The sequence below is a fragment of the Quercus suber genome, unplaced genomic scaffold, assembly GCF_002906115.3.
Source record: "Quercus suber isolate HL8 unplaced genomic scaffold, Cork oak 2.0 scaffold_290, whole genome shotgun sequence".
In the NCBI taxonomy this organism is placed as follows: domain Eukaryota; kingdom Viridiplantae; phylum Streptophyta; class Magnoliopsida; order Fagales; family Fagaceae; genus Quercus; species Quercus suber.
Window position 1 is genome coordinate 57,036 of NW_027069746.1, and position 27,796 is coordinate 84,831.

At 32.0% G+C, this 27,796-nt stretch overlaps 3 protein-coding genes across 3 annotated transcripts; 2 read left to right on the top strand and 1 right to left on the bottom strand.

Moving 5' to 3' along the window:
* The first annotated feature begins 1,483 nt into the window (after positions 1 to 1,483).
* On the top strand, positions 1,484 to 2,451 carry LOC136071160 (uncharacterized). Its single transcript, XM_065782136.1, has 2 exons — positions 1,484 to 1,825; positions 2,235 to 2,451. The coding sequence occupies exons 1-2, from the start codon at positions 1,487 to 1,489 to the stop codon at positions 2,319 to 2,321; spliced, it is 426 nt and encodes a 141-aa protein (XP_065638208.1). The 5' UTR covers positions 1,484 to 1,486; the 3' UTR covers positions 2,322 to 2,451.
* Positions 2,452 to 6,713: 4,262 nt separating this feature from the next.
* Positions 6,714 to 10,128, top strand: LOC111995522 (protein SIEVE ELEMENT OCCLUSION B). The gene is made up of 4 exons (XM_065782108.1): positions 6,714 to 6,734; positions 7,352 to 7,456; positions 8,823 to 9,284; positions 9,805 to 10,128. The coding sequence occupies exons 1-4, from the start codon at positions 6,714 to 6,716 to the stop codon at positions 10,126 to 10,128; spliced, it is 912 nt and encodes a 303-aa protein (XP_065638180.1).
* A 7,645-nt stretch (positions 10,129 to 17,773) lies between these two features.
* On the bottom strand, positions 17,774 to 24,681 carry LOC112008304 (protein SIEVE ELEMENT OCCLUSION B). The gene is made up of 8 exons (XM_065782109.1): positions 24,520 to 24,681; positions 24,009 to 24,113; positions 23,062 to 23,480; positions 22,190 to 22,272; positions 21,929 to 22,065; positions 19,829 to 19,954; positions 19,211 to 19,669; positions 17,774 to 18,727 (listed from the first exon to the last, which is right to left on the bottom strand). Exons 1-8 carry the CDS (start codon positions 24,679 to 24,681, stop codon positions 18,164 to 18,166), a joined length of 2,055 nt encoding a protein of 684 aa, XP_065638181.1. The 3' UTR covers positions 17,774 to 18,163.
* Between the last annotated feature and the right edge of the window lie 3,115 nt (positions 24,682 to 27,796).

Below are 27,796 nucleotides of genomic sequence, written 5' to 3' on the forward strand. Positions count from 1 at the left end.
AAAAAATTCTAAGAATACAACAAAATATCACAATATTTTCACAATATTTTCATTTTTAGGATCCGAATAAATATTTTTTTTATTTTATTTGAGAGAAATGCTACATTCATAGTATTTTTAGAACAAATTCTAAATGACAAGTTAGAGCATCTCCAACAGGTTTGGTATCTGGGTATATTAGCTAAAATTTGGAAAATTTGTGCATTGTTTATGTTCGAGCAAATTCGGTAAACCTAGTTTTTTTTTTTTTTTTCAAATTCTTTTTTTCTATTATAATAATTAGGTGTTGAATAAAAAAATGTTGGAAGATGTGTAGTTGTTAAAAAAATAATAAATAATGAATGAAAAAATAATATTTAAATGAGATAGAGAATCTGTTGAAAAGTATATTTGAAAAAGTGGATAAATAAAAGTAAAAGTCACTATTCATTCTCCAAACAGTACAAAAATTTGATGAATCTGCTGGAGATGCTCTTATTATTGGTTTGAAGCTGATAATATTATTAGGAGATGGTGAAATAGAGGTTGAGATTTATGATGGCAAGTGAGTGACTTATTGCTATGTTGGTTTATTGAAATTAATTATGGTATCATAGCTATATGATACTGTTAACATATTTTATTTCTATTTTCAGAATTATTACACCAAAAGCCACTCGAGAGATTACCATTCTTTTTCACCAAAAACTTAATGGAGCTTGGACAACTTTTACAGAATACCCAAATTCTGAGCTAGAGACTTTATATGCTCGATACAGAGCTTAACGCTTTAAGCATAAGTAGCTTGATGAGGAAGTCAAGAAGGCATTTATAGAATCAGTGAAACACCGCTATTCTAATTGGATGTTTCACATTAGAAATCCTATTTTTAAGAAGTACGAAACGAAAGAAGATCATTACAAGAATGTTCCATCCTTCATTCCTACACCTTTTTGGAAAGAGATGGTGCATAAATGGATGAAGGGAGATTGGGGGGGGGGGGGGGGGGGGTGAGTATAAATGAAATACAAGTCATAAATTCTGTCACTCTCTCTCTAACCATTATTTGTTAATATTTTCATAGAAACTAATTTTTAGTGTATGAATTATGCATGCAGGAGACAAGTTTGACAAATAAAGACAACAGAAATAAGTCTAAATTTTCTCCACTACAGGTTCTGTACCAATGGCCAAGTACAGATATGAAATGGTATATTATACTATCATCAAATAGTTACATTTTATTGTGTATTTACATAGTTTAATAACTTCACCAATGTTTTTTTTATTCTTTTAAATATTGCAATATCTTGAGATGGGATTTGAGCCTAGCCTTATTGATTGCTTTAAGAAATTTCACACAAAGAAGGATGGCAAAGAATGGGTAACTGATATGCTAAGACATTATATGTATGCTACTTATACCAAAATTTTAATTTTTTTATCAACTTTAGTTTTTTTTGTTGTTTTCATTATCCATGTGGTTTTTATTTATGTGTAGGAAAAAATGGATGCCATAGAGGCCAAAGCTGTTTCTGAAGGTACTAAGACAAATGATTATCAGATCTTTCGTGAAGTGGTTGGTGAACCAAGTCATGGTCGTGTTCTTGGCATGGGAGTAGGTATTAAGGCTAAGGATGTGTACAGCTTAACTTCATCTGTTAAAGGTTGTAGCAAACATTGCAGAGAAGATTTTACAAAAGAAAAAGAAGATTTGGAGGCTCGTCTTAGAGAAGAAATGGATTCCAAACTTGCAAAAGTTGTGGAGAAACTTGAGGAGAAGTTTGCACAAGAGTTGCAGTCGATGGGCATACCACAACAATTTAACATAGATCCAGCTACCATGGTACAATCTCAAACTTATGATTTTGCCTCATGGATCTTCTACAACTTTCTATTGGTTTGTTGTGGTTTACAGCTTGCATCTATTATAATATTATATTATTTTATATTTAGTTTTGATAAATGATAATAGGACTATTATGACACTATCTACTGTTTTGAGTTTTGACAGCTGTGTATAGGTTTTGTATTAATTTTATATATCATATGTGTTTTGTGGTTTACGTTTTTCATAATTTATATTATTTTAATTTATATTTAATTTTGATAGTGGTTTAAGTAATCAAATTAAGTCATTGTTATTGTTAAATTAAAAAAAAAAAAAAAGTTGCCTTGAGCGGTCTAGGGATACTAGAATTCACTTCAATTGTTTCATTTTAACTCATGTTTAATGTTTATTTATTTATTTTTAGGATGGTAATAGCAGAGATGAAGAGGACAACTCAGACAATAACATAGAGGTTGAAAACAACTTGGAGAGTGACTCAGAGGAAGACTAATATAGATCTTGTCATAGAATAGTTGTTTAAGTTTAAAACAAAGTTGAATTTCAGGATTTCTTTGTATATTTATATTTTAAAGTTTGAACTTACATGAATTTTTATCTTTCGATGGATCAATTTTTAGTAATTATTGTACTATTGTAACATGATGGTTAAACAAAAATTATATAAAATAAATTAAAATAAATAATAAAATATTCAAAAATTATATAAAATATTACCACCAATGACATAAAAATTTGGTCATAAATAACTTTATAGTGATGACAATGTCCCTCACAATTAATAGAATAGTGACACCCCTAACCTCTCGCTAAAAATAAGTTGCGAAGGGTTAAAAAGCCCTCACAAATAAATTTTAGCAATGATATTATTGCGAGGGTATAAATGTCCTCACAAATAGTTATTAACGATGACGGCTTCTCCTCGCTAAAAATAAGTTGCGAGGGGTTAAAAAATCCCCACAAATAAATTTGAGCGATGCCATTATTTTGAGGGTATAAATGTTCTTACAAATATTTATTAACGACGACTGCTTCCCCTCGCTAAAAATAAGTTGTGAGTGGTTAAAAGCCCTCACAAATAAATTTTAGCGATGTCATTATTGCGAGGGTATAAATGTCTCACAAATAGTTATTAACAACGACTGCTTTCCCTCACTAAAAATAAGTTGCGAGGGGTTAAAAGCTCTCACAAATAAATTTTAGCAATGCCATTATTGCGAGGGTATAAATGTCCTCAGAAATAATTATTAACGACGACTGCTTCCCCTCATTAAAAATAAGTTGCGAGGGGTTAAAAGCCATCACAAATAAATTTTAGCGATGCCATTATTTGTCACTAAAAATTATGTCGTCAATTTGGAATTCGAAATAATTAATTGCGAGGGTATAAAGTCCTCACAAATAGTTGTTAACAACTACGGTTTCCCCTTGCTAAAAATAAGTTGTTGACTTTTCTCGTCGTTTGGTAATATATTTGTGAGGGTGAATTTGTTCAGTAGCAACGGTAATTTGCCCTCGTAAATTATTTATTTGCGAAGGTATGGTCGCAAAATCTCTTTTAGTGACAAATGTAAATACAATGGCCTTCGAAGGCCAAATGCCCTCGCTAATAATCTTTTACGATGATATTTGAATTTTTGCGAGGGAATATGGCCTCGCTAGTAGACTCTTTTCTTGTAGTGAGAGGAAAAATTAAAAAAGAAAACTAAATATAAAACTTTTAAAATGTGACATTACGTGCCAGAGATTTGACAAGGTGAATTCAAAAATCAGATTTTCAATTTTAGTTTTTTTTTTTTTTTTTTTTTTGGCTGGACCTATGGTGGCATTTGAAAATTGCCACTATAGGTCCCTTCATTTTTTTTTTTTTTCAGGTTGGGCTATAGCAACAGTTTACAAGTGCCACTATAGGTCCCTCATATATATATATATATATATATGAAACTTAAAAAAAAAAAAAAAAAAATTGTCGGTTTTTTTTTTTTTTTTTTTTTTTTTTTTTTTTTTAATTTTTAAAAAGACCTATAGTGGCATTTATGAAACGCTACTATAGGTCCCTCAATAGCAGCATTTCACAAATGCCACTATAAACCTTACAAAGGGCTTTATAGTAGCATTTATTAAACGCTACTGTTGGACCCTCAATTTTTCTTTGGTTGGGGTACAACAACATTTCGCAAAAGCCACTATAAGCCCTTAAGACAAAGGCCTATAGTGGTGTTTATGAAATGTTGCTATTGGTCCCACAATTTTTCTCCATTGGTTTTTTTGTTTTTTTTTAAATAACCTATAGTGGCGTTTAGGAAATGCCGCTATAGGTCCCACAATTTTATTTTTCGGTTGGCTATAGCAGCGTTTCACAAACGCCACTATAGGCCCTTGTAAGACAAATGACCTATAGTGGCGTTTATTAAACACTACTATAAGATGCTTTTTTTTTTCTTTTTTTTTTTTCTTCAGTTAGCTTTCTTTGTTTTTTACCTTTAAAAGGACCTATAGTGGCAGCGTTTTTATTTTTTTAATTTTTTTTGAANTAGGGGGAGAAATTCTACCTGTGCACATTCGTAGGGGAGAAAGCCATAGGAGAGATGCATATACCAAGGGGGAGAATACATTTTTTAAGAAAACCTTGATTTACTTTATGCTTGTTTTTCTCGTTACTTTATGGTATTTGATATGTTTTATTGCTCTCATTGCATTGTGCTTATGTGTTGGACATGCTTTTACCCTTATGCTATTGTGCTTTATTGGTTGCATGTTCGGATGATCATTTGCTTTGTTATATGATTATTGTAGTCATTTCAATATGACTGTCATGTGTTTGATCAAGTTGCTCATATGTTTCACAACATGTTTACTTGATCACATTTTACTTGTTACATTATACTTGTCGTTTTATCACCTGATTTACCTTGAGGGTCTAATGTGTTTTGTGCAAGTGTTTCAGGTTACAGGTATATATGTTCCAAGTTCATCACAGCTCCTATGATTCATGATAGGGGAAGTGATATGATAGGGAAGTACTTTATATTCATGTACCCATAATGCTTTTGTAAACTTTTAGGGTTTGTTTCCATGCATGTTTGTAGGCCTTTGTGGTTTGTGTCATGCTTTATGCAGTCTTTGTGCTTTGTTAAATCAGTACTTTCAACTAAATGTCTTGCATTTTCTTCTAAGTATTGTCACTCTTGTGCCCTTGTAGGATTGTTCCTAGATGTATATACATTTTATGCATTGGTTGAGTGATGAACACTCTTGTGCCCGTGTAGGATTGTTCCAAGATGCAAATACTTCGTGTATTTCGCATTGGTTGAGTGTTGGACTTGCAAATGATACTCTTCAATTGAGCTTATCACCTTGCATGTTCGAATGTTCACTCATTGTGTGAATGAGCATAGTGATCACTTTTGTATAGTGATTGCTTGTTTGATCTTGCCATGGTCTATTGTTTTTATTCCATTTTCTTGATCACATTATATTTGCTCCATATGAATTTCAAGTTTTCTGCATACAATGATATTATTGTGTTGTTGTGTTTCAGGAGTTACTTGTTCATGTGTTCAAGAGCCTTTTAGCTTTTAGATTAGGTGTGAGTGAGTTTTGCCTTTGTTCCCAAACTCACGTTTAAATCTAGAGTTTGTTTTAGGGTTTTGTCATGGAATAGTCAAAGGGGGAGATTGTAAAGTTGTTATTTACAACTATGTATTTTGTTGGCTTATATTCCGTGCCAAATTTAATTGTAATTTTATTCAATCGTTTATACCCTGTATTTATTGTGGGATTTCATTGTAAGGGTTGTGTGTTAGAGAGAGAGAGTATGAAGACTCAAGCATTTAAAGACTGAAGATTTCTCGCGGGTATGTCGCGACTTAGCTTCCCGCGAAGTGACACATGTGCCCTTACATGCTGGAATGCGAAAAGTTAGGACAGATGTAGAAGTTGTGTTTCGAGTAGCTCGCTAGTAAGGTCTTCCCGGAGATACGCGAAAGCTCTGTTTAGCTGATCTGTCATTTTTGATACACTCTATCCTTGCCCACTCTATATATACCCTCATTACCCACATATGTAGGGGAGGTCATTCAGAGAGAAAAACCCTAGAGAGGTTTTCTAAAACACACACACCCATCTTTTGAGAGAGAGCTACTCATCCTTAGTGAGAAATCATTGTAGTCTCTTCTCCATCCCTCTCCCATTATCATAGCTTGAGAGGAGATTTGTACCCAAACACAACCACACCTATTCAGAGTGTAGAGAGTGTTTTGGAGTTGCTGGGAAGATTGGAAGAAGCCAAGATGGCAGATGCAACATGGAGTTGTTGCGGGATCTGGAGAACTAGGACAAGACACAGTTCTGAGAAGTTTTGTTGGAGTAGGAGCTTGGAGGGCTTAGGTACATCGGGTAGATTAGGCTTGGAGGTCTCTTGCTAACCCATGTATCCCAACTGATTGTCTAGTGGATCGATTTCTGCTTAGAGGGCGGGGAGAGGTTTTTCGCCGAGTTCTTCGTTTCCTCTTCGAAAACACGTCTCGGTGTTTTCTGTGTTTGCATCCTTCTTCCCTACTCTTGTTTATTCCATTATACTCTGTGTTGCTTAGTTTATGGATTAGAGTAGCTTATTTGTTTATCCGCTCGCATTTACACTATTCCGCACTTAATATTAGTTAGTGTAAAATCTATCGAGCGTAATTTTAATTGGGGGTCTAAATTGCTCTTGTGTTTTCAACACATTTTCCAGCTTTCAATTACCTCACAGGAAATATGCTTGAATGCACACAAGGGTGGAATAAAACTTCCTTCTTGGCTCTTATCCTCCAAGTGTTTAATGGCTTCATGAGGACCAGTACCAGGCTGTGAATGACAATGGGTAAATATATGGTAAAGAGAAATGGGTAAATATGAGGATAAGGTGAGGTAGAAGAGAAAGTGTGCGTTTGGATACCACTTATTTTGCTAAAAATTGAAAATAATAAAAAGTTACTATAGAGGTGCGGGTTACTGTTTATTGGCCTAAATGCATTGTTCATGTTCCATGAACAGTGTAAGAGGCGCCGAGCTGAAAAAAAAAAAAAAAAAAAAAAAAAAAAAAAAAAAAAAAAAAAAAAAAACGTAAAAATGCAAACACAGCAGACGGGGGACGTATCCAAACGGAGCTAAAATTTAAACTGAGATCTCAACAATTGTAAAAATATTGTGATAATAATAAAAAAAAAAAAAAAAAAGACCCACGAAACCAAAGTACCATTGTAACTACAATGCTGCACAATACTAACACTCTGGATGCACAAAACCCAAGCACTGTAGCGGCATATAGCCGCTTTTATATATAAAGATAATCCACTTTGCTGACTCGTCTTTTCCGCGTACCAATTACAAGATTATGTTCCCAAGTGTGTACGAAGACTTCTTATCTTATCCAAAAGATGTAAATGATTGTAATCAAATTGCTAATAGCATCCCCAAAAAAGTTAATGTTTTAGCTTAGATATTTAACATTTATTTATTTTTAATTTTTTCAAATGCCAGATGCAATGCAAGGGCCCAGGTGAGAAAATTGCTCGGGAAACAACACTGTCAATACTTAAGAAGTTATCAAGCTATTCCTGGGATGCAAAGGCAGTGCTGACTCTAGCTAATCTCTAGGATGTTTTATTTATACGGATGCAAGCTTTCGTGCTTGTATTTGCACATTCAGGTAATTACTTTAGTAGGTTTTTATTATCTCAAATGGTTAAAGTTTTTTATCATAATAAGAAATATAGATTTCGATTTTCACCTAGACTAAAAACCACCTGATATTTTGGTCTAATTATAAAAAGTAATTTTCAAAAATTGACGTCATAAGTTAAAAACTATCATATTTATTAAAAATAATAATTATAATTGATTCATTGCCATAAAATGATGGACTGCCTATAATGATGAAAGAGTTTGGTTCAATGCAGAGGAAGAGGATTACAGAAAGCTAAAGGAAATTGTTAATACTCCTAAGGACCTCGGGGAGGTACTTGAAAAAATATTGATTGATCCCACGAACAAGATGCCGCCACTAATTGGTGGTTCCACTGAAAAAACGGTATGCTTTATTTGTAGGACATCTTTGCTCTTGTTTAAGTATATCAGATCACTCAATAGTTTGGTTGCTATTCATTCCAAAAAAAAAAAGTATGATTGTTGTTATATTACTACTATACCGAGTGTAATTGTTTCTCTAAGTATGCTATGAATTTTATGACTAAACACTAAATTAAATCATCCAAAAACAAAAACAATTTTTTTCATTTAGTTTTTATCATTATTTATATTTATCTTATTTTACATGGTATATGTTAAAGTATATAAACTAAAGTGATATCTATAACCCTAAAAAAGTGACATTTATTATTTAATTATATAATTTAATTAAATATGCATATATATTATATATAAAGTATATTTCTAAAAAAATATTTTTATATATACTTTAGATCTAATGTGCAATCTTTGATTTATTTAAAAAATAAACCTTTATTTAAAATATTTAAAAAAGATAAATTATGATTAATATAATTTAGGAAATAATTATATTTGTACGATTTGATGAAAATAAATTATTTGTTTTTTGAATTATAAAAATAAAATAAAATTTAATCTATGCGAGACAATAATATAACAAATTGAGACTCAACCTTTGTTTGTTACAAGAATATAACACACACTATATGTCCACAGCTTGCTATAATTAAATTGATGAGAAAAATGACGAATGTTTCACGTTAATCAATTTATTCAAATAAAATGATGATAAAACTGAGAAATGTTTCACGTTAATCAATTTATTCAATCATGGCACTACCCCTTTTACATAAACAACTAAAGAATACAAACTAAAAAAATTACAACTTTTTGGCAATGGGCGCAATCTTTATAATGAGCTAAAATGGACCTTGGACACAATATATTTGGGTTTAGTTTGGCCTAATATTTCAAACATTTGATTGTATCGTACAAACTGCAGGTTGAAATTAGTTCCCTAGAGGGGAAGAGCGTCTTCTTGTTCATTTCGGGCCTACATATCTCCAGTGATGACATTTCAAGTCTCGAGCCATTTATTGATAAAACAGAGAAGGAAGAACAATATAGGATTATATGGATACTATTTGTGAAGCAATGGACCGAAGACCTGAAAAAGAAATTTAAAACCCTGGGGTCTAAGATGCTATACGTAGCAATGGATTATTCTTTACCAATATCAAGCCAAAGGTACATCAATCAGAAGTGGAACTTCAAGTTTAACGAGCCCTTAATTGTGGCGTTTAACCAGCAAGGAAAGGTGGAATGTAAGAATGTAATTCACATGATCAGGGTATGCCGAGTTGAAGCCTTCCCATTCAGTCGCACAAGAGAAGAAACTCTGTTGAAGGAAAAGGGTTTGATGGGGGTAACAGCAACTGACGTTGATTCACAGATAGAAAACTGGGTAAAATCATTTCACAAATCTAATGCATGAATTTGCATACCTACGCATGTGCTCACACACGTGTTCACAATTGATATTTGCAACTGCCTTAAGTTCAGGCATCATCCTTGCCTTATGATTATGAGGCATAAGCATCTTCTCCATTTGAAATGGGTTTGATTATATATACACGTAGATATACACATTCTTTTTCTTGGCTAACGAGAGTGTTTAGTGTTCTTCGAGTACCTGACTATTTTTCTAAATGTTTACTCCTCTCTCCTCTCACACAACACATTAGGTAATTATAGGAAATAATCTCTAGAATGGTCCAATCATACTAGAAGTTTCTCAAGGCCTCATGAGGCACGAAGCTAACTCTGTAGAATTTGTAGATGTACACATTCATGCATGCTATATATATATAGAATTTGAACTGAGTTACAAGGTTTTAAATTATACATGCTCTTTGGGGGGGGGGGTGGGGGGTGTGAATTTTGTGCATTACACATATTCACGTACGTCTATCTTGTTCATTCAGATCAAAGAGAAGTACATCTTTTTGTATGGAGGTCAGGACAACGAGTGGATCCAAAATTTTACTAAAAGTGCAAAGGTCCTTGTCAATGATCCAATGATAAAGGAAAAAGGGATTTCCATAGAGTCGGTACCCATCCAAGATGACAACATCCTAAAACGATTTTGGAACAAGATTAAGAACTTGTTCACTTCCAGGGCTCAAAGGGAGACCAAGATGGACTCTGTGAAGCTACATATCGAAAAATTGATTTCCTACAAGAAGAAAAAGAAAGAATGGGCTGTGCTCAGCCAAGGGTCTAGCTTTATAGTGATCAGTGGAGTTTGAAAGTTGGAAGCAGAGTTTGAAGAAGAAGGACTTCCAATCCGTTTTCATAGAATACCATAACAAGGTTCTTGTGCCTGATAATCAAATTTGCCATCACATGAAAATTCCATACAACACTGCGAAAATACCAGAGACCATGGAATGCTCCCATTGTCATCGCATCATGGACACGTATATCAGTTTCAAGTGTTGCCACAAAGATGGTGCTTCATGGGCTTAAGTTGCTACCTTGCTTCGAACTGGTATTGCTGCTAAATTAAATAACGTGGTTACCTAGGTAACCGGATGCTATATATATAGTATTAAGATAAGGTGTGACATGAAGTATTTATCTTTTATTTCGATGTGTGATATGAAAACATGATGCCACTAGAAGAAAGGCAGTGTGTGCTTTTATTTCCTACCTGAAGCCCCTAGAAAAGGGCAGAGTGTATGTTTTTATTGGTTATGTTTTTCCTTTCCGTTGGTTTAATAAAGGAAATGTGTGTAATCATATGGTATTTATGTTGCATTACTATCATCCTTTTAAGTTTTTATATTTTACTACGACTCTCTCTTTTTTCTTTCTTCTAAATACTAATTCACTTTATAATTTGTTTTGCTTCTTTCATGGACCTTGAAGATCTTGCATTTCTTTAATTGTGAGTTATGTATGCATAATATTCATCTTTGCTGTTATACATACTGTTAGAAACTAAAATAAAATAAAGTGAGTATAAAGGGAGAGAATGAATGCAAAAATCTACGTCCACAAAGGAAAGCTCTTGATGGTTACATCTTCACTATACTAAATTACATGCTACAATGTGTTAGGTTTTGAGTTTATAGCATTGGCAAACCATGACAAATTTTAAGTCTGTCAAGTTAGAATGTGTACTTTCAAGTCCAAGAAAAAGACCCAAGTCTAGGATAAACAAAGATGCAAATCTGGTTTTTTTTATTATTGATGTTGACTTATCAAAAATCATAAAATCAACAAAAATCAACAATTAAACGTGAAAAAGCCCATAATTTGTCCATTTCAAGCCCAACTCATGATCAGTTTGTTGCGGTATTTAAATGACATTATAGGCTTACCCTAGAGGGCTTTTAAAAGAGGGAAAAAAACACCTCATGTGCCTCATATTTTGTATCTAGGGTTTTTGCATCCAAAACTCTCTCATATCTTCTACCAATGACATTCCTTAAATAAATTAATTTAAAAATAAAAAAAAAAAGATCCGGTGTTGTAGATGCTTAAAGATGCTACCTCATACCAGTCATTAAAGATGTTGGATCTAAACCTTCAAGTGTGATCCTGAAGTCGTAGGCTAGAGGTCCACAATGGAGCAAACCTTCAAGGGTGGTCTTGCAGTTGTGGGCTAAAGGCTCACATTTGGATTACATCCATATTTGAGATGTCTGTAGATCTTAGAGCTCAATTGGGTAACTATAGTTAAGCTTTTGAAAAATAGGGTTATTCAGTCTGTTAACTTCTATTTGAGAATAGATTTGTTCATGTTGGTCCCCCCCCCCCCAAGTATTTTTACTGTGAAACAGTTTATTTAATTGGTTTTCTTAGGTCATCATATCTTATATAATATATATATATATATATATATATGTATTCCATTGTGTTTTCTAAGATCATCATATCTTGTGTCATATTTATATTCTATTGTGCATAATATTCATGTCTGATTAATCTAAGGCTCGCATAATTTTTCTAATTAATAACTTTGTTTTAAAACTAGTTAATTACTGTTTTGACAAGGATTTAAACCCAGCATAGTGAACCAAATATGGGATATTAATAGAATGTTAAACCCTAGACTAAACATACAATAGGCCATAGTTACTAGATATGTAGTACCGTAAGAATACTTTGCTTGCGCACTAAGTAAGATGTGCTTGGCCTTGACTTAGATTGAGCTAGATATCTTTAACAACAAAAAATAACAAGATAATATAATAAATTAATATACCATTTCGCACATTTGCGCAATATTCACTCCACAAGTATAAGTGTTTGTAGGGTGTGGAGGGCAAGAGCCGAGCTTCACACATATATACACTTAGATTATTTTAGAGTAGAATTTCTATCTTATCTTTAATATTAAAAAATAAATAGATAAAGGCTTTCTTCATATGATAACTTGGTTGAAATTTTAAAAACTACTAATATTTTGCCCCTGCCGTAGTTAACTAAATCAAAGAATGTTATATAAATTAAAAGATATTTTAATAATTAATTAAAATTAGATAATAACATGAAAACAAAATTATTGTAAGTTACATGACAAATGTACATTTTGTAAGTCAAAGTATTTATCAAAATCCAAACATTATAATTGATTATAAATAATTTAGAAAAGTTTTTGAAAATTATTTTAAATGAAACTTTGATAATTGAGTTTTAATTAGAGTAGTATTTTTTTTTTTTTGTGAAAAAAAAATTGATAATTGGTTCACTCAAAATAAATCATGTTAATAAGTTTAATGTACTTTTTTTTTTTACAAAAAAAAAAAAAAAAAAAAAAAGGGTCTCACACATGTGATCATTGACCCCGGCCCATTTAAACCCAAAATACTCATGGTGTGGGGCACCTCTAGGTGCATTAGAGCTATCTATGTCATAGTATAGCATTTGTTTTGTGAAGCGCATGACTTGAACCAGACAACTCCTGAACACACAAGTATAATCTAGTATAAGACTCCTACCAACACACCACGCCTCTAGGGGGCAAGTTTAATGAACTTATAATGAGTTATTCAATGAAATTATAATACTTACATTGAGCCACATGGTATAAGCACAACCTATATAAAATGACTATTATTAGAACCAAAAATTAAGTTTGATTATTAAAATAATAATAATAAATCAAATTTCTAAAAACTCTTGCTACTAGAATTTTAATTGAAGTAGTAGCTTTAAAAAAAATTGAAACTTTAGAAATAAAGTTTTACTTAAAACAACTATGTTAATTATTTTAGCCTAAGACTTATTGCTGCAGTCCTATTACATCCATCTAGGATCAATTTACTAAGTTATATATATCCTGCTACAACTCATATCACGCATTATGGCGCCAGTCTAAAACCTATATAGTTCATTGCATGTTGATAGAAGGAGGAAAAAACAAAAAGAGAGATTGTGCTACTTGGCACAACCACAATTTATAAGACAAATTTTTAGTATATAATATAATGTGGTATTATTTGGAGGTGAGCTCTTGAGTTAGATAATGGCATTCGTAGATTATATTATAAGCAGCCACACAAGGTGTACGACATTTATGTGTGTGGGGTGGGACTGCATGACCCTACGTTAGATCGAGGGTTTTTTTTTTTTTCTCCCGAGGAAAAAGAGATACAATAACCTGTATTGTCTATTTTTTTTCTTCTCTTATATAAGTTATGGCTGATAATTTGGTGAATTTATATATTGACAATAAATTGTTACAAATTTCATTATATAATAATAATAAATCTTATTTTTACGAAAAAAATATTGTAAAAATAATTCCAATAATATATTTAAATTATAACTAATAACAACCTTCCATTTATAATTTATTGTAAAAATATTAAAGATGTAAAACGTAACCATTCTCTTTATATTTTGTGCACATATTTATAAATAAATAAAAATGTATACTCATTTGAATTTAGCCAAATATATGATAAGTCCTCTTTAAGAATTATTTTGTGTGTGTGTATATATATATATTAAAATTAATAAATCTATATACAGCATATATATAAGCTCTTTCTTACTTTAGTAATTCTTTTTTTCTTTTTTCTTTTTAGTAGAAAAGGAGCTTCATTAGCTAAAGAACAAGAGAAGTTTAAGGACAGCACCTTTTAACATACAACTTAATCTATTCCAATTCCAGAAAATTAACTAATTAAGTACACAGTTGAACTTCATATAAAATAAAATCCTTGTCTTGATTCGTGCCTAATCTTATTAAGCCATTAGCACATCTATTCGCTTCACAAAAGTAATTGTTAAACCTCACCTAGGGAAATGGGAAACTAATTGTATGCAATCATTCAAAACAGAAGAAATAGCATTGTCAGAGGATTGGGGAGAGTTTATAACAGGATGATTTTTTTTTTTTTTTTTTTAATTTTTAAAAAGACCTATAGTGGCATTTATGAAACGCTGTTATAGGTCCCTCAATAGCAGCATTTCACAAATGCCACTATAAACCCTTACAAAGGGCTTTATAGTAGCATTTATTAAACGCTACTGTTGGACCCTCAATTTTTCTTTGGTTGGGGTACAACAACATTTCGCAAAAGCCACTATAAGCCCTTAAGACAAAGGGCCTATAGTGGTGTTTATGAAATGTTGCTATAGGTCCCACAATTTTTCTCCATTGGTTTTTTTGTTTTTTTTTTTAAATAACCTATAGTGGCGTTTAGGAAATGCCGCTATAGGTCCCACAATTTTATTTTTCGGTTGCGCTATAGCAGCGTTTCACAAACGCCACTATAGGCCCTTGTAAGACAAATGACCTATAGTGGCGTTTATTAAACACTACTATAAGATGCTTTTTTTTTTCTTTTTTTTTTTCCTTCAATTAGCTTTCTTTGTTTTTTACCTTTAAAAGGACCTATAGTGGCAGCGTTTTTATTTTTTTAATTTTTTTTGAAAGACCTATAGCAGCGTTTTACAAAAGTCACTATAGGCCCTTGGAAACGCTGCTATAGGCCCAGTGTTTTAAAGCCCCCGTACACTGCTATAGATATGTCTATAGCAGTGTTTTTCAAACATGCCATTATAGGATACCTATAGTGGCATTTTTTGCAAACACCACTAAAAAAATGCTGCTATAGGCAACATTTTTTGTAGTGGTAGGGTCATGCTGTCCCAACCCCACAAACACATAAATGTCTGCTTGCTTATAATCTATGAATCCCATTAAGTAACTCAAAAGTTCACCTCCAAATAATACCACATTATATCATGGAAAATGCTAATAAATGTCCTTAAGGTAATAATTAACAATTCATTTAAAGAAAATTTTTATTGGAATAGAAAAAAAAAATGTTTTAACTATTGTTTTTATTTCTCATAAAAGTAGTGTCAAATTAAACTTTCTTAAAATGAATTATTAACTATTACCTTAAGAGCACCTATTAGCATAACTCTTATATTATTTATACACTAAAAATTTGTCTTGATTATGCCAAGTGGCACAATCCCTCTCTTTCTTTCTTTCTTTCTTTCTTTCTTTCTTTTTTTTTTTTTTTTCACGTATTTAATGCACTATAGGTTTAGACGGATGCCATAATGCATGATATTAGTTGTAGCAGAATTTATATTGCTTAGTAAACTGATCCTGGATGAGTAATGTTAATACCACCAAAATTGGCACAATTTTGTGGCACAACTCGCCACATGGTGAGTAGTGATTGGTGAACATGTGCCAATGAGCCATATGGGAACACACGTTCACCAATCACAACTTGTCAAATGGCGAGTTATAGCACAAAATTGTACCATTTTCGGTGATACTAGCATTACTCATCCTAGATGGATGTAATAGGACTGAAGCAATAAGTCTTAGGCTAAAATAATCAACATAGTTGTTTTAAGTAAAACTATATTTTTCTTCTAAAAAAAAAGTAAAACTTTATTTCTAAAGTTTCAATTTTTTTTTTTTTTAAGTTACTACTTCAATTAAAATTCTAGTAACAAGAGTTTCTAGAAATTAGATTTATTATTATTATTTTAATAATCAACCTTAATTTTTGGTTTTAATGATAGTCAAGTCATATATGTTGTGCTTATACTAGTGGCTCAATGTAAGTATTATAAGTTGTACATACATAATTTCATCAAATAACTCGTTATAAGTACATTAAAATTATTAACATAATTTTAAGTGAAACTATTATCAAATTTTTTCACAAAAAATACTTCTCCAATTAAAATTCAGTTATCAAAATTTCATTTAAAATGGTTTTTTTAAAACTGTTCTAAATTATTTATAATCAATTATAATGTTTCGGTTTTGATAAATACCTTGACTTACAAAATGTACATTTGTCATGTAACTTATATAATTTTTTTTATCTAATTTTAATTATATTATTAAAATATACTTTAATTTATATAACATTCTTTCATTTAGTCAACTATGGCAGGGGCAAAATATTAATATATAACATTCTTTAATTTAGAACGTGAAGAAAGCATTGAAAGTGAAGATTAAAGCGTTTTAGTATATATTATATTATCTTGTTACCTTTTGTTTAAAGATATCAAGCTCCATCTAAGTTAACGCCCAAACCCAATCTTCTTGGTGGGCAATCAAAGTATTCTTACAGTACTACAAGTCTACTAACTATGACCTATTGTATGATTAGTCCAAGGTTTAAAATTCTACTAATAACCCATATTTGGTTCATTGTGTTAGGCTTAGACCCCTGTCAAAAACATTAATTAACTAGTTTTAAAATGATATTAATTAGATTAATTATACAAGCTTTAGATTAATCAAACAAACATTAATATCATGTATAACGGAATATAAATATAACACAAGGAATGATGGCCCAAGAAATTTTTTTTTATGAAATGAATATTTCATTATAAAAAAACCTGGGGGGGGGGGGTTGGGGATTGGTCCTAAGGTGAACAAATCCACTAAAAAATAAAAGTTCACAAACTGTATAACCCTATTTTTCGTAAACTTAACTATAGTTACCCACCTGAGCTCTTAATTCCACAAACATCTCTGATATGGATGTATTCTAAATGTGAACCTCTAGTCCACAACTCCAAGACCATCCTTAAAGGTTTGGTCCAACATAGACCTGTAGTCTATAACTTCAAGATCACACTTGAAGGTTTAGATCCAGAACCTTTGATGACTAGTATGAGGCAGCAATTTCTACAACTCCAAATCTTGATTTTCTTCAAGAAATATCACCGGTAAAAGAAATGAGAGAGCTTTGGATACAAAATATGAGGCACCTGAGCCACTTTTTCTCTCTTTTAAAAGCTCTCGAGGGTTAGCTTATAATGTCCTTTAAATACCGCAACAAACTGATCGATCACAAATTGGGCTTTTTCATGTTTGCTAATTTTTGCTGATTCTACGATTTTTCAATAGGTCAAACACCAATTGAGAAAACTAGATTTGCATCTTTATTTATCCTAGACTTGGGTTTTTCTTTTTTCTTTTTTCTTTTTTCTTAGACTTGAAAGTACACACTAACTCAACAAGACTTACAATTTGGCATGGTTTGCCAATGCTACAAACTCAAAACCTAACACTTGTAACGTGCAAATTTAGTATAACGAAGATGTAATGATCAAGAACTTTCCTTTGTGGATGTAACTCATTGTAACATACAATTTAGTATAATGAAGATTTAACCATCAAGAGCTTTCCTTTGTAGACATTAACCATTAGGTTGAATAATGTAATCTTTGCGTTCGTTCTCTCTCTTTGTACTCACACTATTTTAGTTTCAAACTTAATAAATAACAGCAAAGATTAATATTATGCATACATAACTCACAATTAAAGTAATGCAAGATCTTCGAAGTCCATGAATGAAGCAAAAAAATTATAAAGTCAATTAGCATTTAGAAGAAAGAAAAAGAGAAAGTCGTAGTAAAGTATAAAAACTCAAAAGGATAATAGTAATGCAACATCAATACCATATTATTGCACACATTTTCTTTATTACACCAATGGAAAGGAAAACCCGAACCAATAAAAACATACACTCTGCCCTTTTCTAGGGGCTTCAAGTAGGACTATAAAATCACACACTGCCTTTTTTCCGGTGGCATCAGAATATTAGGTCACACATCACACTGGGCTAAACTTAGGTCCAATTGCTCCAATACGCTAGACACATTGCAATGGTGAGACATGATCAAAAGTGAAAATGTCTCCATTACAACGGATCTAATGTACTAAATACTAAACCCAAGCCAAATCTTACCATACATATAACCTCTGGTTACCAATGTAACCACATTATTTAATTTAGTAGCAATACCATTCCAAAGTAAGGTAGCAACTTAAGGCGGAGTCAGAGCCCATGTATCATCATCTTTGTGGCAACATTTGAAAGTGATATCCGTGTCCATGATGCGTTGACAAAGGGAGCATTCGATCTCTGGTATTTTTAAACCTTTGTATGGAATTTTAATGTGGCGGCAGATGGCACCATCATCATGATTAGAAATCTTGTTATGGTAGTCTTTGAAAGCCAATTCGAAGTCCTCCTCGTTTAAATTCACCTTCCATTTGTCAAACTCTTTTAAGACCTGAAGAATAGTTGTCCCACCGATCAGTATAACGCTGGACCCCTTGCTGAACACAGCCCATCCTCTCTTTTTCTTCTCGTAGGAAATCAATTTTTCGATATCTAGCTTCATAAAGTCTATCTTGGTCTCCCTTTGAGATCTTGAAGTGAACAAGTTCTTAATCTTGGTCCAGAAGCGTTTTAGGAGGTTGTCGTTTTCGATGGCTACCAACTTTATGGAAATCCTTTTTTCCACTATCATTGGATCATGGTCAAGGACCATTGCACTATCAGTGACCAGGCCAGCATACAAAAAGATGTACTTATTCTCTTCGATCTGAATGAACAAGATACATATTTATAAGAATAAGTGAATGTGCACATCAATATTATTTGAATGCACAGAACTTCTCCCCCACACCCCACCCAAACAAAAAGTGCATGCATGACCAAGCGTCTAGCTTGTAGCTAGTTCAAAGACCACCTCCCCAACATTTTGTAACAATCCATCAAAATATAAAGTACATGCATGAATGTGTTCTTCTATAAACCCCAAGGATATTTCAGCCTAATACATCTTAAAACGTCACAAAAAAATAATCAGATAATCAAAGAATGCTAAGTACCCTCGATAGCTTAAAAAAAAAAGCGTACATTTACGTGTATATATAATGATTCAGACCCATTTCGAATGGAAAAGATCCTTATGCCTCAAAATCACAAGGCTGAGACGATGCCAAAACTTGAGGAAATAGCAAAATAGCAAATTGTGAACACGTGTGCAAATATATGCATTATTAGATTTTTGAAATAACTTTACCCAGTTTTCTATCTGTGGATTAACGTGAGTTGCCGTTACCCCTATCAAACCCTTTTGATTCAGCAGAGTATCTTCTTTTTCGCTGGTGAATGGGAAGGCCTCAACGCCGCATACCCTCATCATAGGGATTGCATTCATACATACCACCTTTCCTTGCGGGTTCAGCACCACAACTAAGGGCTCGCTAACCTTGAAGTTCCACTTCTTTTTGATGTATTTATGGCTTGCTATCGGCAAAGAGTAATTCGCTGCTACGTATAGCATCTTAGACCGCAAGAACTCAAATTTCCTTTTCAAGTCTTTGGTCCATTGCTTCACAAATGGGATCCATACGGTCTCATATTGGTCCTTCCTTGATTTTTCAAGAAAATTTTCAAGATTTGAAATGTCTTCACCAGAGATGTGTAGGCTCGAAAAGAACAAGAAGACACTCTTCCCTCCCACGGATTCAATTTCTACCTGCAGTTTGTGCCATACAATTAGCAACAGAGTCAGATTTTTTTTTTTTTTTTTTTTCGGCAAAGAGTAATTCGCTGCTACGTATAGCATCTTAGACCGCAAGAACTCAAATTTCCTTTTCAAGTCTTTGGTCCATTGCTTCACAAATGGGATCCATACGGTCTCATATTGGTCCTTCCTTGATTTTTCAAGAAAATTTTCAAGATTTGAAATGTCTTCACCAGAGATGTGTAGGCTCGAAAAGAACAAGAAGACACTCTTCCCTCCCAGGGATTCAATTTCTACCTGCAGTTTGTGCCATACAATTAGCAACAGAGTCAGATTTTTTTTTTTTTTTCTCTTTTTTGGAGGCAAAGCTAAACATGACAATAATCTTTAAATTCACAAAACTAACACACACATATCTCTCCTGATGTTTTTCATTAGTACACTTACTTCTCCTGGATAACTGAAAAATTGCTTAAAAAATATTGAATTTCCTATTTTATTGTCCTTTTAAATTTTTGTCCACACCTCTTCTAATAGAAAATTTGAGATTTTCTTAAAGCCTTTATTTCTTTAGGATTTTTTAATAATTTAGGTGAGGTAGGGATGTTTTAATAATAGAAAATGTTTTATTCTAAATTCGAGGGTGGTCAATGTTATAACTGAAAACCAAATTGGGAGTTTAGTGCAATTTTCCCATATATATAATTGTCTCTTATAAAATAAAATTTTATATAATTCAAAACAAGTATTTTCTTTCATCACATGTATAATTATTTTTTTAACTAGATTAATCATAATTAATATTCTTTAAACATTTTAAATCAATTTAAAAAAAAAAATTAAAGATTACATACTACATCTAGAATATAACAATATTTTTTAAAAACATTATATATATATATATATATTGTTGGAGCGAGGAAATATTTTCAAGGGGGCCATGATAAATACAATAAAGTTCTTATGTATAAAAAAAATGACTAAAAAAATCTTAATTTTACAAATTAACTTTAACTTGCAAACAACATGAGAAGTCATTTTTGCATTAATTGTAGATCTTTCCCCATAAGTTATTGTGAAATATGAAAACGTGAATATTAAATTTTATAATTTCAATGCATCAAATTGATAAAATAAACAAGTTTATAATGATAATTTAATTTAATTATCCAAGCCACTAATATCAATTAAACAAACAACTAAAAAATTACTATTATCAAATTATAATAAAATTAATTTAAGTACTAAACTACTCAGGACCTACGGTTGCAGTACTCTATTTTAGTCGTAAACTCATAGTTACTTTAGTTTTTAGGATTAGAGTTGTTGTATGTATTTTAGTACTATTATTAAGAGAGTTTTTCAAAACTTAAAAAAGGAGATTTAACAAGTTGACTCGGTGCAAGTAATGAACGCATTGAGGGACACAGAATTTGGGCTCTCTCCTCTCGGCCATTTGATCAACGACATTAAGTTTAGTGCTTGTAGTTAATTTGCGGAAGTTTAACTTTGTATCAAAGAGTTGGGCAATTTTAAAAATGCACTATTGTCAATTTCTTTAAGACTTCCTCCTCTCTTTTCGTATGTGTATGTTAATATACATAATATTTTCAAAAAAAATTAGGAAGACAAAGGCCATGGTGTTGACTATGCTTTGACTAGGAGAGTGATGTTGTCTTTCCCTGGCCGTTGCTTGTTGCAGTTGTTAAATTCGGATAGAGACTATATCACCAGGTAAAGATATATTCTAAAAATAATATAAAAAGTTCGTTGGTTAGTAAAAAAATAATTGACAAATTCAAAAAAAAAAAAAAAAGTGCAAAATTTATCAAGCACCAATACACTTACTAGAGCAAATCTCTCCATAATTTGTTAATAAAAAAATAATAATAAACATAATTCACACATAATATTTTAATATACACTTTAATTAAAATTTTAAAATAATAAATTTTAATTATGAAATAAGATAATTTTGGAAACTGCCCAAATGGTAAATTAGTACACAACATTTTAAATATTAATTTAACAAAATTTAGTTATTTAGATATTAAAATGGAGAAATGTTTTTTTCCTTTTAAGTTTGAGATAAAGTGTCATTACCCCCAACTTTTATAGGAATAGAGTGTAATTACTCCAAGAGTTCGGAATTGAAGTAATATAACAACAATCATAATTTTTTATTTTTTAATGAACAGCAATCAAACTATATTGAGTGATCTCATTTACTTATACAATAGCAAAAAGATGGCCTGCAAATTAAAAGCATACCTTTTTTTCGGTGGAACCATCAGTACTTAGTAGCGGCGTTAGCTTGTTTGTGGGATCAGTCAATAGTATATCAATTACAGCCACGATGCTGTCTGACTTTTCAACATCATTCTTGACCTTCCTGTAGTCCTCTTTCTCTGCATTGAACCAAAATCCTTCATCAGTATAGCAGTCCATCTTTTGAAGGCAATGAATTACTTGAATGTGCAACACATGCAAGAAAGCTTGTGTCCGTACAAATGAAACCGCCAAGAAACCAACCTTGGTTTGTTCTTTCTTTCTTAAGTTCGATGAGGATGCGATTGAGTTCATCAGCATACGTTTTTAGTTCCTGTTTCTTCTCCCTAGATAAGTAGAAATATATAAAGTCAACCATAGTCATTTAACACTAGTACATACCATGCTACTATAGATGCTAGGTTAAGAGTTTTTATTTTTTATAAAATAATAATTTAAAGAAAGAGAAAGTAGCTAAAGGATTTGTAGGTGAAAGTCCAAAACTCGCGCTAAAAGGAATACTCCCTCCAGGGATGTAGCTTTCACACTCATTTTAGTTTGGTTTCATTGAAATTAAATCATTTATGTTATTGTAGAATAAAGTATAGTATTTAATTATTTTATAATTTTATACTCCTATGGAATACGATACCAAAATGTAAGATAAGCTTTGTTCTATAACTAAATGTATGCATTTTAAACCCTCATAGGTTAGTTTGATTTTGGTCTAATGAGATTTATGAGTTCTTTAATTTAAAAATTTTTAGTCAATATCTAAAAAGCATCTCGGAAAGATTTTTCTCTGTAATTACCTAATACGTGTAGGATTGATGGAAGATCTACACACATTTGAAGGCTTGAAAATCTTTGGACACTTTCATTAGCCAAAATAAAAAGAAGAAGTATGCACATATTTCAAATCCTAAGGGATTGATCTAGTGATTTCAAGGTCTAGTAATTTTCAAGGCCTCATGAGATTTAAAAGATCTTGAAATCAAAACTCTAACTAGAATCTTAGGGCCACACTCAAAAGATTTCCTATTTGTAATTAACTGGTGCGCGTGCAGAATAGCCATAAGATTGTGATACAGTAAGGTCTTCTAATTAAGGATTTGGGCATAACGAATAGAACTTACTGATCACCGGTAATGAGGTAGCAAAGCTGAGTCGTGCTGACCACAACACTTATAATAGCCCAATAGACAGCATTTGTGATCAGTTTTTCCTTCTTGTCATAGTTCGAAAGCTTCTTCAACCCAAAGATGCATTGAAATACTTCCAGTGTGACTTTGATCAAATTGTTAAGATCAACAACAGCTTGGCTTTGTTTCTCCAGTTTTCCTAAGAGGACAGGTACCCCCTTAAGGGTTCCCATTGATTTGGCGACTTGATTCGATGACTGAATACAGGCAAGTAGGAAGTATTCCCCATATTCCAAAGCAAAAGTCGCTAGAGTTAGCACAGCCTTTGCATCCCTGGAATAGTTTGATAACTTCTCAATTATTGACTGTGTTGTATCACGCGCAATTTGCTCACCTGCAGCCTTGCATTGCATCTGACATTTAAAGAAATATATATATATTAATGTGGGTGACTAAATAAAAATGAAAATCATCTGTCCTTAATTCACAACGCTTTTTTTTTTATGCTATATTGACCATTTGGTCCCATACACATAGAGTAAGCGGCACTGAATTGTGTACCGAAATTTTCACACAAACGTGTGTAGCACAGCCCATAAAAGCCTTGTAGATTTAACGTCATCCCCACCTTCTTCCCGTATATTATTACCTTTTTATTTCTGTGTTGTGGTGGATACAAATAATGTGCCATGTGAGAGGGGTGTAAGAATTTTTCAACAAAGAAGTCCGTGATCATAGCAAAACTCGATTAGAGAAAGTCTGTGCAAACTTTTTGGTGTATATTAAAAAGTTTGTGCGTACTGGGTTTGTGTAAAATATCATTACACCAAATACAATCTACCACCTTGAAAGCTTATTAAAAATTTATAAAAAATAAAAAATAAAAAAGTGCCCTGGTGAAATTCTATGAGAAAAAAAAGTAAATATATATATACAATTACCTCACAGGAAATACGCTTGAAGTCACACAGGGGTGGAATAAAGCTTTCTTGTGGGATCTTCTCCCCCAAGAGTTCCATTTTTGTTCCTTGGCCATCAGTACCCTTCTGTGAATGACGGGTAATTAAAAACAGGCGGGGTGTTACTTGTTAGTGGTATAAATTTAAAAAACATATCTGCCTGGCTCAGTTAAAACTAAAAAATTAACTGCAAGTCTGCATCTTATGCATATAGTTCTGTTCTCAAAGGAAAAGAGGCCCCTGTTGTCATGCTTTCGCTGAAGAGCAATGTTAGTGATACAAATTAATCTTACACCAATGATAGGAAAAAAGAATTAATAATTATTTTATTATAATATATAAAATCATAAATAACACTTATTACATTACAAAAAACAATTTGCAAACTTTTTGCTAAAACCGTGAATATTTTATCTTTTCTTTAAAACCCACATACATATATTCTTCAGGATTAGGTGTGTTTACTTCAAAAAAAAAAAATGGTAATATATACCAGGAAAAGAGCATCAACAGTCTTGGTGGTACGGTGAAGGATGTTCTCGACGGCAGAGAAAAGAGATTCAACATCCAACTTTTCATCGGCATTGGTTGTATTAATTTGGTTAAAGATTTCGGTCGGCAAGCTCTTCAGGTCACCAGTATTGTCGCTGGCCATGTTTTGTTACACAAAACAAAGATGACTGTTAGAAGCCCTTTGGTTAAAGGCACAAGTTTGGGGGAAGACGAGAGTAGTTTATATTGTTGCAGTCTGCCGGCCACGTCCCTTTATATAGGCATAATTGAGAAGCAGAATGGTGTTCTTTTTCCGTATTTATCACTTAGGAGTAAATATTAGGAAATCTCGAAATACTGTTTTTTTTTTTTTTTTTTTTAAACTAAATATTTTTACCACACATTAGGAGAAGAAAGAAAATCTTAAAAAAACTTATAGTGTGCATTCAAAATGATCTACTTATTATAAGTTCTATCATTAATACGAGAGGTAAGAGCAGGAATAGAAATTTTGAGAATACTTAATGATTTTTCTTGCTGAAGTACATTGTTTGAACCAAAAAGTAAAGAATAAAAAAATAAAAATAAATAAAAGTTTGGTTCATCTTATAATATTACAAGTCTACAATATATCTCCATTGACTCTTTGAACAGATTTTAAATACTTTCTAGTTTAACATTTTTTTTATTTGATCTAAATTTCATTTGTTTTTAGTGGTACAATAGTATAGACAAAATTTGTCTACAAACTTGATTGTAGTCAATAACTACAACTACCACTAAAAAATTAATATGTCTACATATTTTGAAAATTTAACTATCGCATTACGTGTTCTTTATGTTATTAACATGTACGTCAAATTTCATGCCAATCGAATATTATTAACTATTTGATCTATAAATTTATTTTTTATGTATAATTTTAGACTACAAAATCTTGAAATTTAAATATTTGATTGATGACGTAATTATTTATCTTTGATCTTTTTGAAACTTTGCAAGCATGGTAAATATAAGAAGAAAATGTAATGTCCAATGGTAGATTTGTCAAAATTCACATGAGTTGGTAATTGTATGACACAATCCTCGTCCAAATACAAACAGAGAATATGTTCTTTCCCAGTTATTTTCTCTTTCCCTTCTCTTACTTTTTTCTCTTTATCTTCCTTTCCACTCAAACCTCAGTGCAACCAAGGGGATATTTGGTTGGTGAGTTTAAACAACAGTTTTCAATGTTTAAATAACATTACACGTATTTTCATACACTTTTTTACTCAAACATATTTTCAAAAAATACAAACAACATTACTAAAACAACATTACCAAATAGGCCCCAAATATCTCAGACATGGAGGCTCCACTCCATGGATTAGAACAATATGTACATTTTTTTAGCAAAGAATAATGTACTTTTGATCCTTTGAAATTGAGCACTAGTATTGGCTGTGTAAGAGCATTAGCATTCGGAGATGCAAAAAAAAAAATATATATATATTATATCCTTAAACACTAATTTATCTATTTTACTAACCCATTTTACAATTCACTCTAAATCTCAATTTTTATTTTTACATACAACTCAATAAAATAATATAAATTACCTAATAAAATAATAAAAAGTATTAATCTCTTTTTTGCCCACTCTCTTTTTCTCTTCACACACAACCACATTAAAATATATATATATATATATATATATTTACAACCTATGAATAGTAAGGTTTACAAACCTTACTATTCATAGGTTACAAATTTTTTTAAGTTTACAAACCCAAAAGGAGTGGGTTTTGGGTGACTTGGGTTGTAAAATAGCAACTAAGGAGTGTTTATACCCCCCAATACTAGTGCTCTAAGCCACCAAATGCTATTTTAACGTATCAAAAGCCTACTAGTAGCATTGTATTGCAATTAACACTAAAAATATGTAGCATTTGGCACTTTCAATGGAACATATATTTTAGTATTGGGCGTGCCAAAATGCTAAAATTTAGTATTTAGCATACCCCTAGTCTAAGTTGCCACTTTGCCTATGCGCTATGAGCAAGAAAGGAACTTGAGCAGGTGAGAAACCAAAACGTTGTGCTTCGTAGTGTTGATCTATTGGATTGGGTGGAGCCCCTAAAGAGAGACCTTTAAGATTTAGATAAATTATGCTAAAGACATTGTACTTATGCAAGGATTGCGTATAGTTGTAGAGACTACCTACTAACGGAATAGAGCATTTTGATTTTTTTATTTTCAAGAAGGAAAAGGTTTTGCTACATACTAGCATGCACATAATCTTTTTAAATAATATAAATTACCTAATAAAATAATAAAAAGTATTAATCTCTTTTTTGCTCACTCTCTTTTTCTCTTCACACACAACCACATTAATATATATATATATATATTTACAACCTATGAATAGTAAGGTTTACAAACCTTACTATTCATAGGTTGCAAATTTTTTTAAGTTTACAAACCCAAAAGGAGTGGGTTTTGGGTGACTTGGGTTGTAAAATAGCAACTAAGGGGTGTTTATACCCCCCCAATACTAGTGCTCTAAGCCACCAAATGCTATTTTAACGTATCAAAAGCCTACTAGTAGCATTGTATTGCAATTAACACTAAAAATATGTAGCATTTGGCACCTTCAATGGAACATATATTTTAGTATTGGGCGTGCCAAAATGCTAAAATTTAGTATTTAGCGTACCCCTAGTCTAAGTTGCCACTTTGCCTATGCGCTATGAGCAAGAAAGGAACTTGAGCAGGTGAGAAAGCAAAACGTTGTGCTTCGTAGTGTTGATCTATTGGATTGGGTGGAGCCCCTAAAGAGAGACCTTTAAGATTTAGATAAATTATGCTAAAGACATTGTACTTATGCAAGGATTGCGTATAGTTGTAGAGACTACCTACTAACGGAATAGAGCATTTTGATTTTTTGATTTTCAAAAAGGAAAAGGTTTAGCTACATACTAGCATGCACATAATCTTTTGCTGCCACATAATCCTATGCACATAATCTTTTGCTGCCACATAATCCTATATGCAGCAAAACCTTACCTTCTTGAAAATCAAAAGATCAAAATGTTCTATGATGTCAGCAGCTAGCCTCTGCATCTGTGCGCAATCCTTGCATAAGCACAATGTCTTTAGCAGAATATATCTAAATCTTAAAGGTCCCTCTTTGGAGGCTCCACCCAATCCAATAGATCAACACTACGAATGTTTTGCTTTCTGACGTGTTCAAGTTCTTTTCTTGCGCATAGCGCGCATAGGCAAAGTGGCAAACC

Coding starts and splice junctions, on each gene's coding strand:
- LOC136071160 (XM_065782136.1), top strand. CDS start 1,487: ATGGATGCCATAGAGGCCAAAGCTGTTTCTGAAGGTACTAAGACAAAT. Junction 1,826..2,234: donor ACATAGATCCAGCTACCATG/GTACAATCTCAA, acceptor ATTTATTTTTAG/GATGGTAATAGCAGAGATGA.
- LOC111995522 (XM_065782108.1), top strand. CDS start 6,714: ATGGGTAAATATGAGGATAAG. Junction 6,735..7,351: donor TGGGTAAATATGAGGATAAG/GTGAGGTAGAAG, acceptor TTCAAATGCCAG/ATGCAATGCAAGGGCCCAGG. Junction 9,285..9,804: donor ATTCACAGATAGAAAACTGG/GTAAAATCATTT, acceptor TTGTTCATTCAG/ATCAAAGAGAAGTACATCTT.
- LOC112008304 (XM_065782109.1), bottom strand. CDS start 24,681: ATGGCCAGCGACAATACTGGTGACCTGAAGAGCTTGCCGACCGAAATC. Junction 24,114..24,519: donor CTGTTGATGCTCTTTTCCTG/GTATATATTACC, acceptor CGTCATTCACAG/AAGGGTACTGATGGCCAAGG. Junction 18,728..19,210: donor ATCCACAGATAGAAAACTGG/GTAAAGTTATTT, acceptor TTGTTCATTCAG/ATCGAAGAGAATAAGTACAT.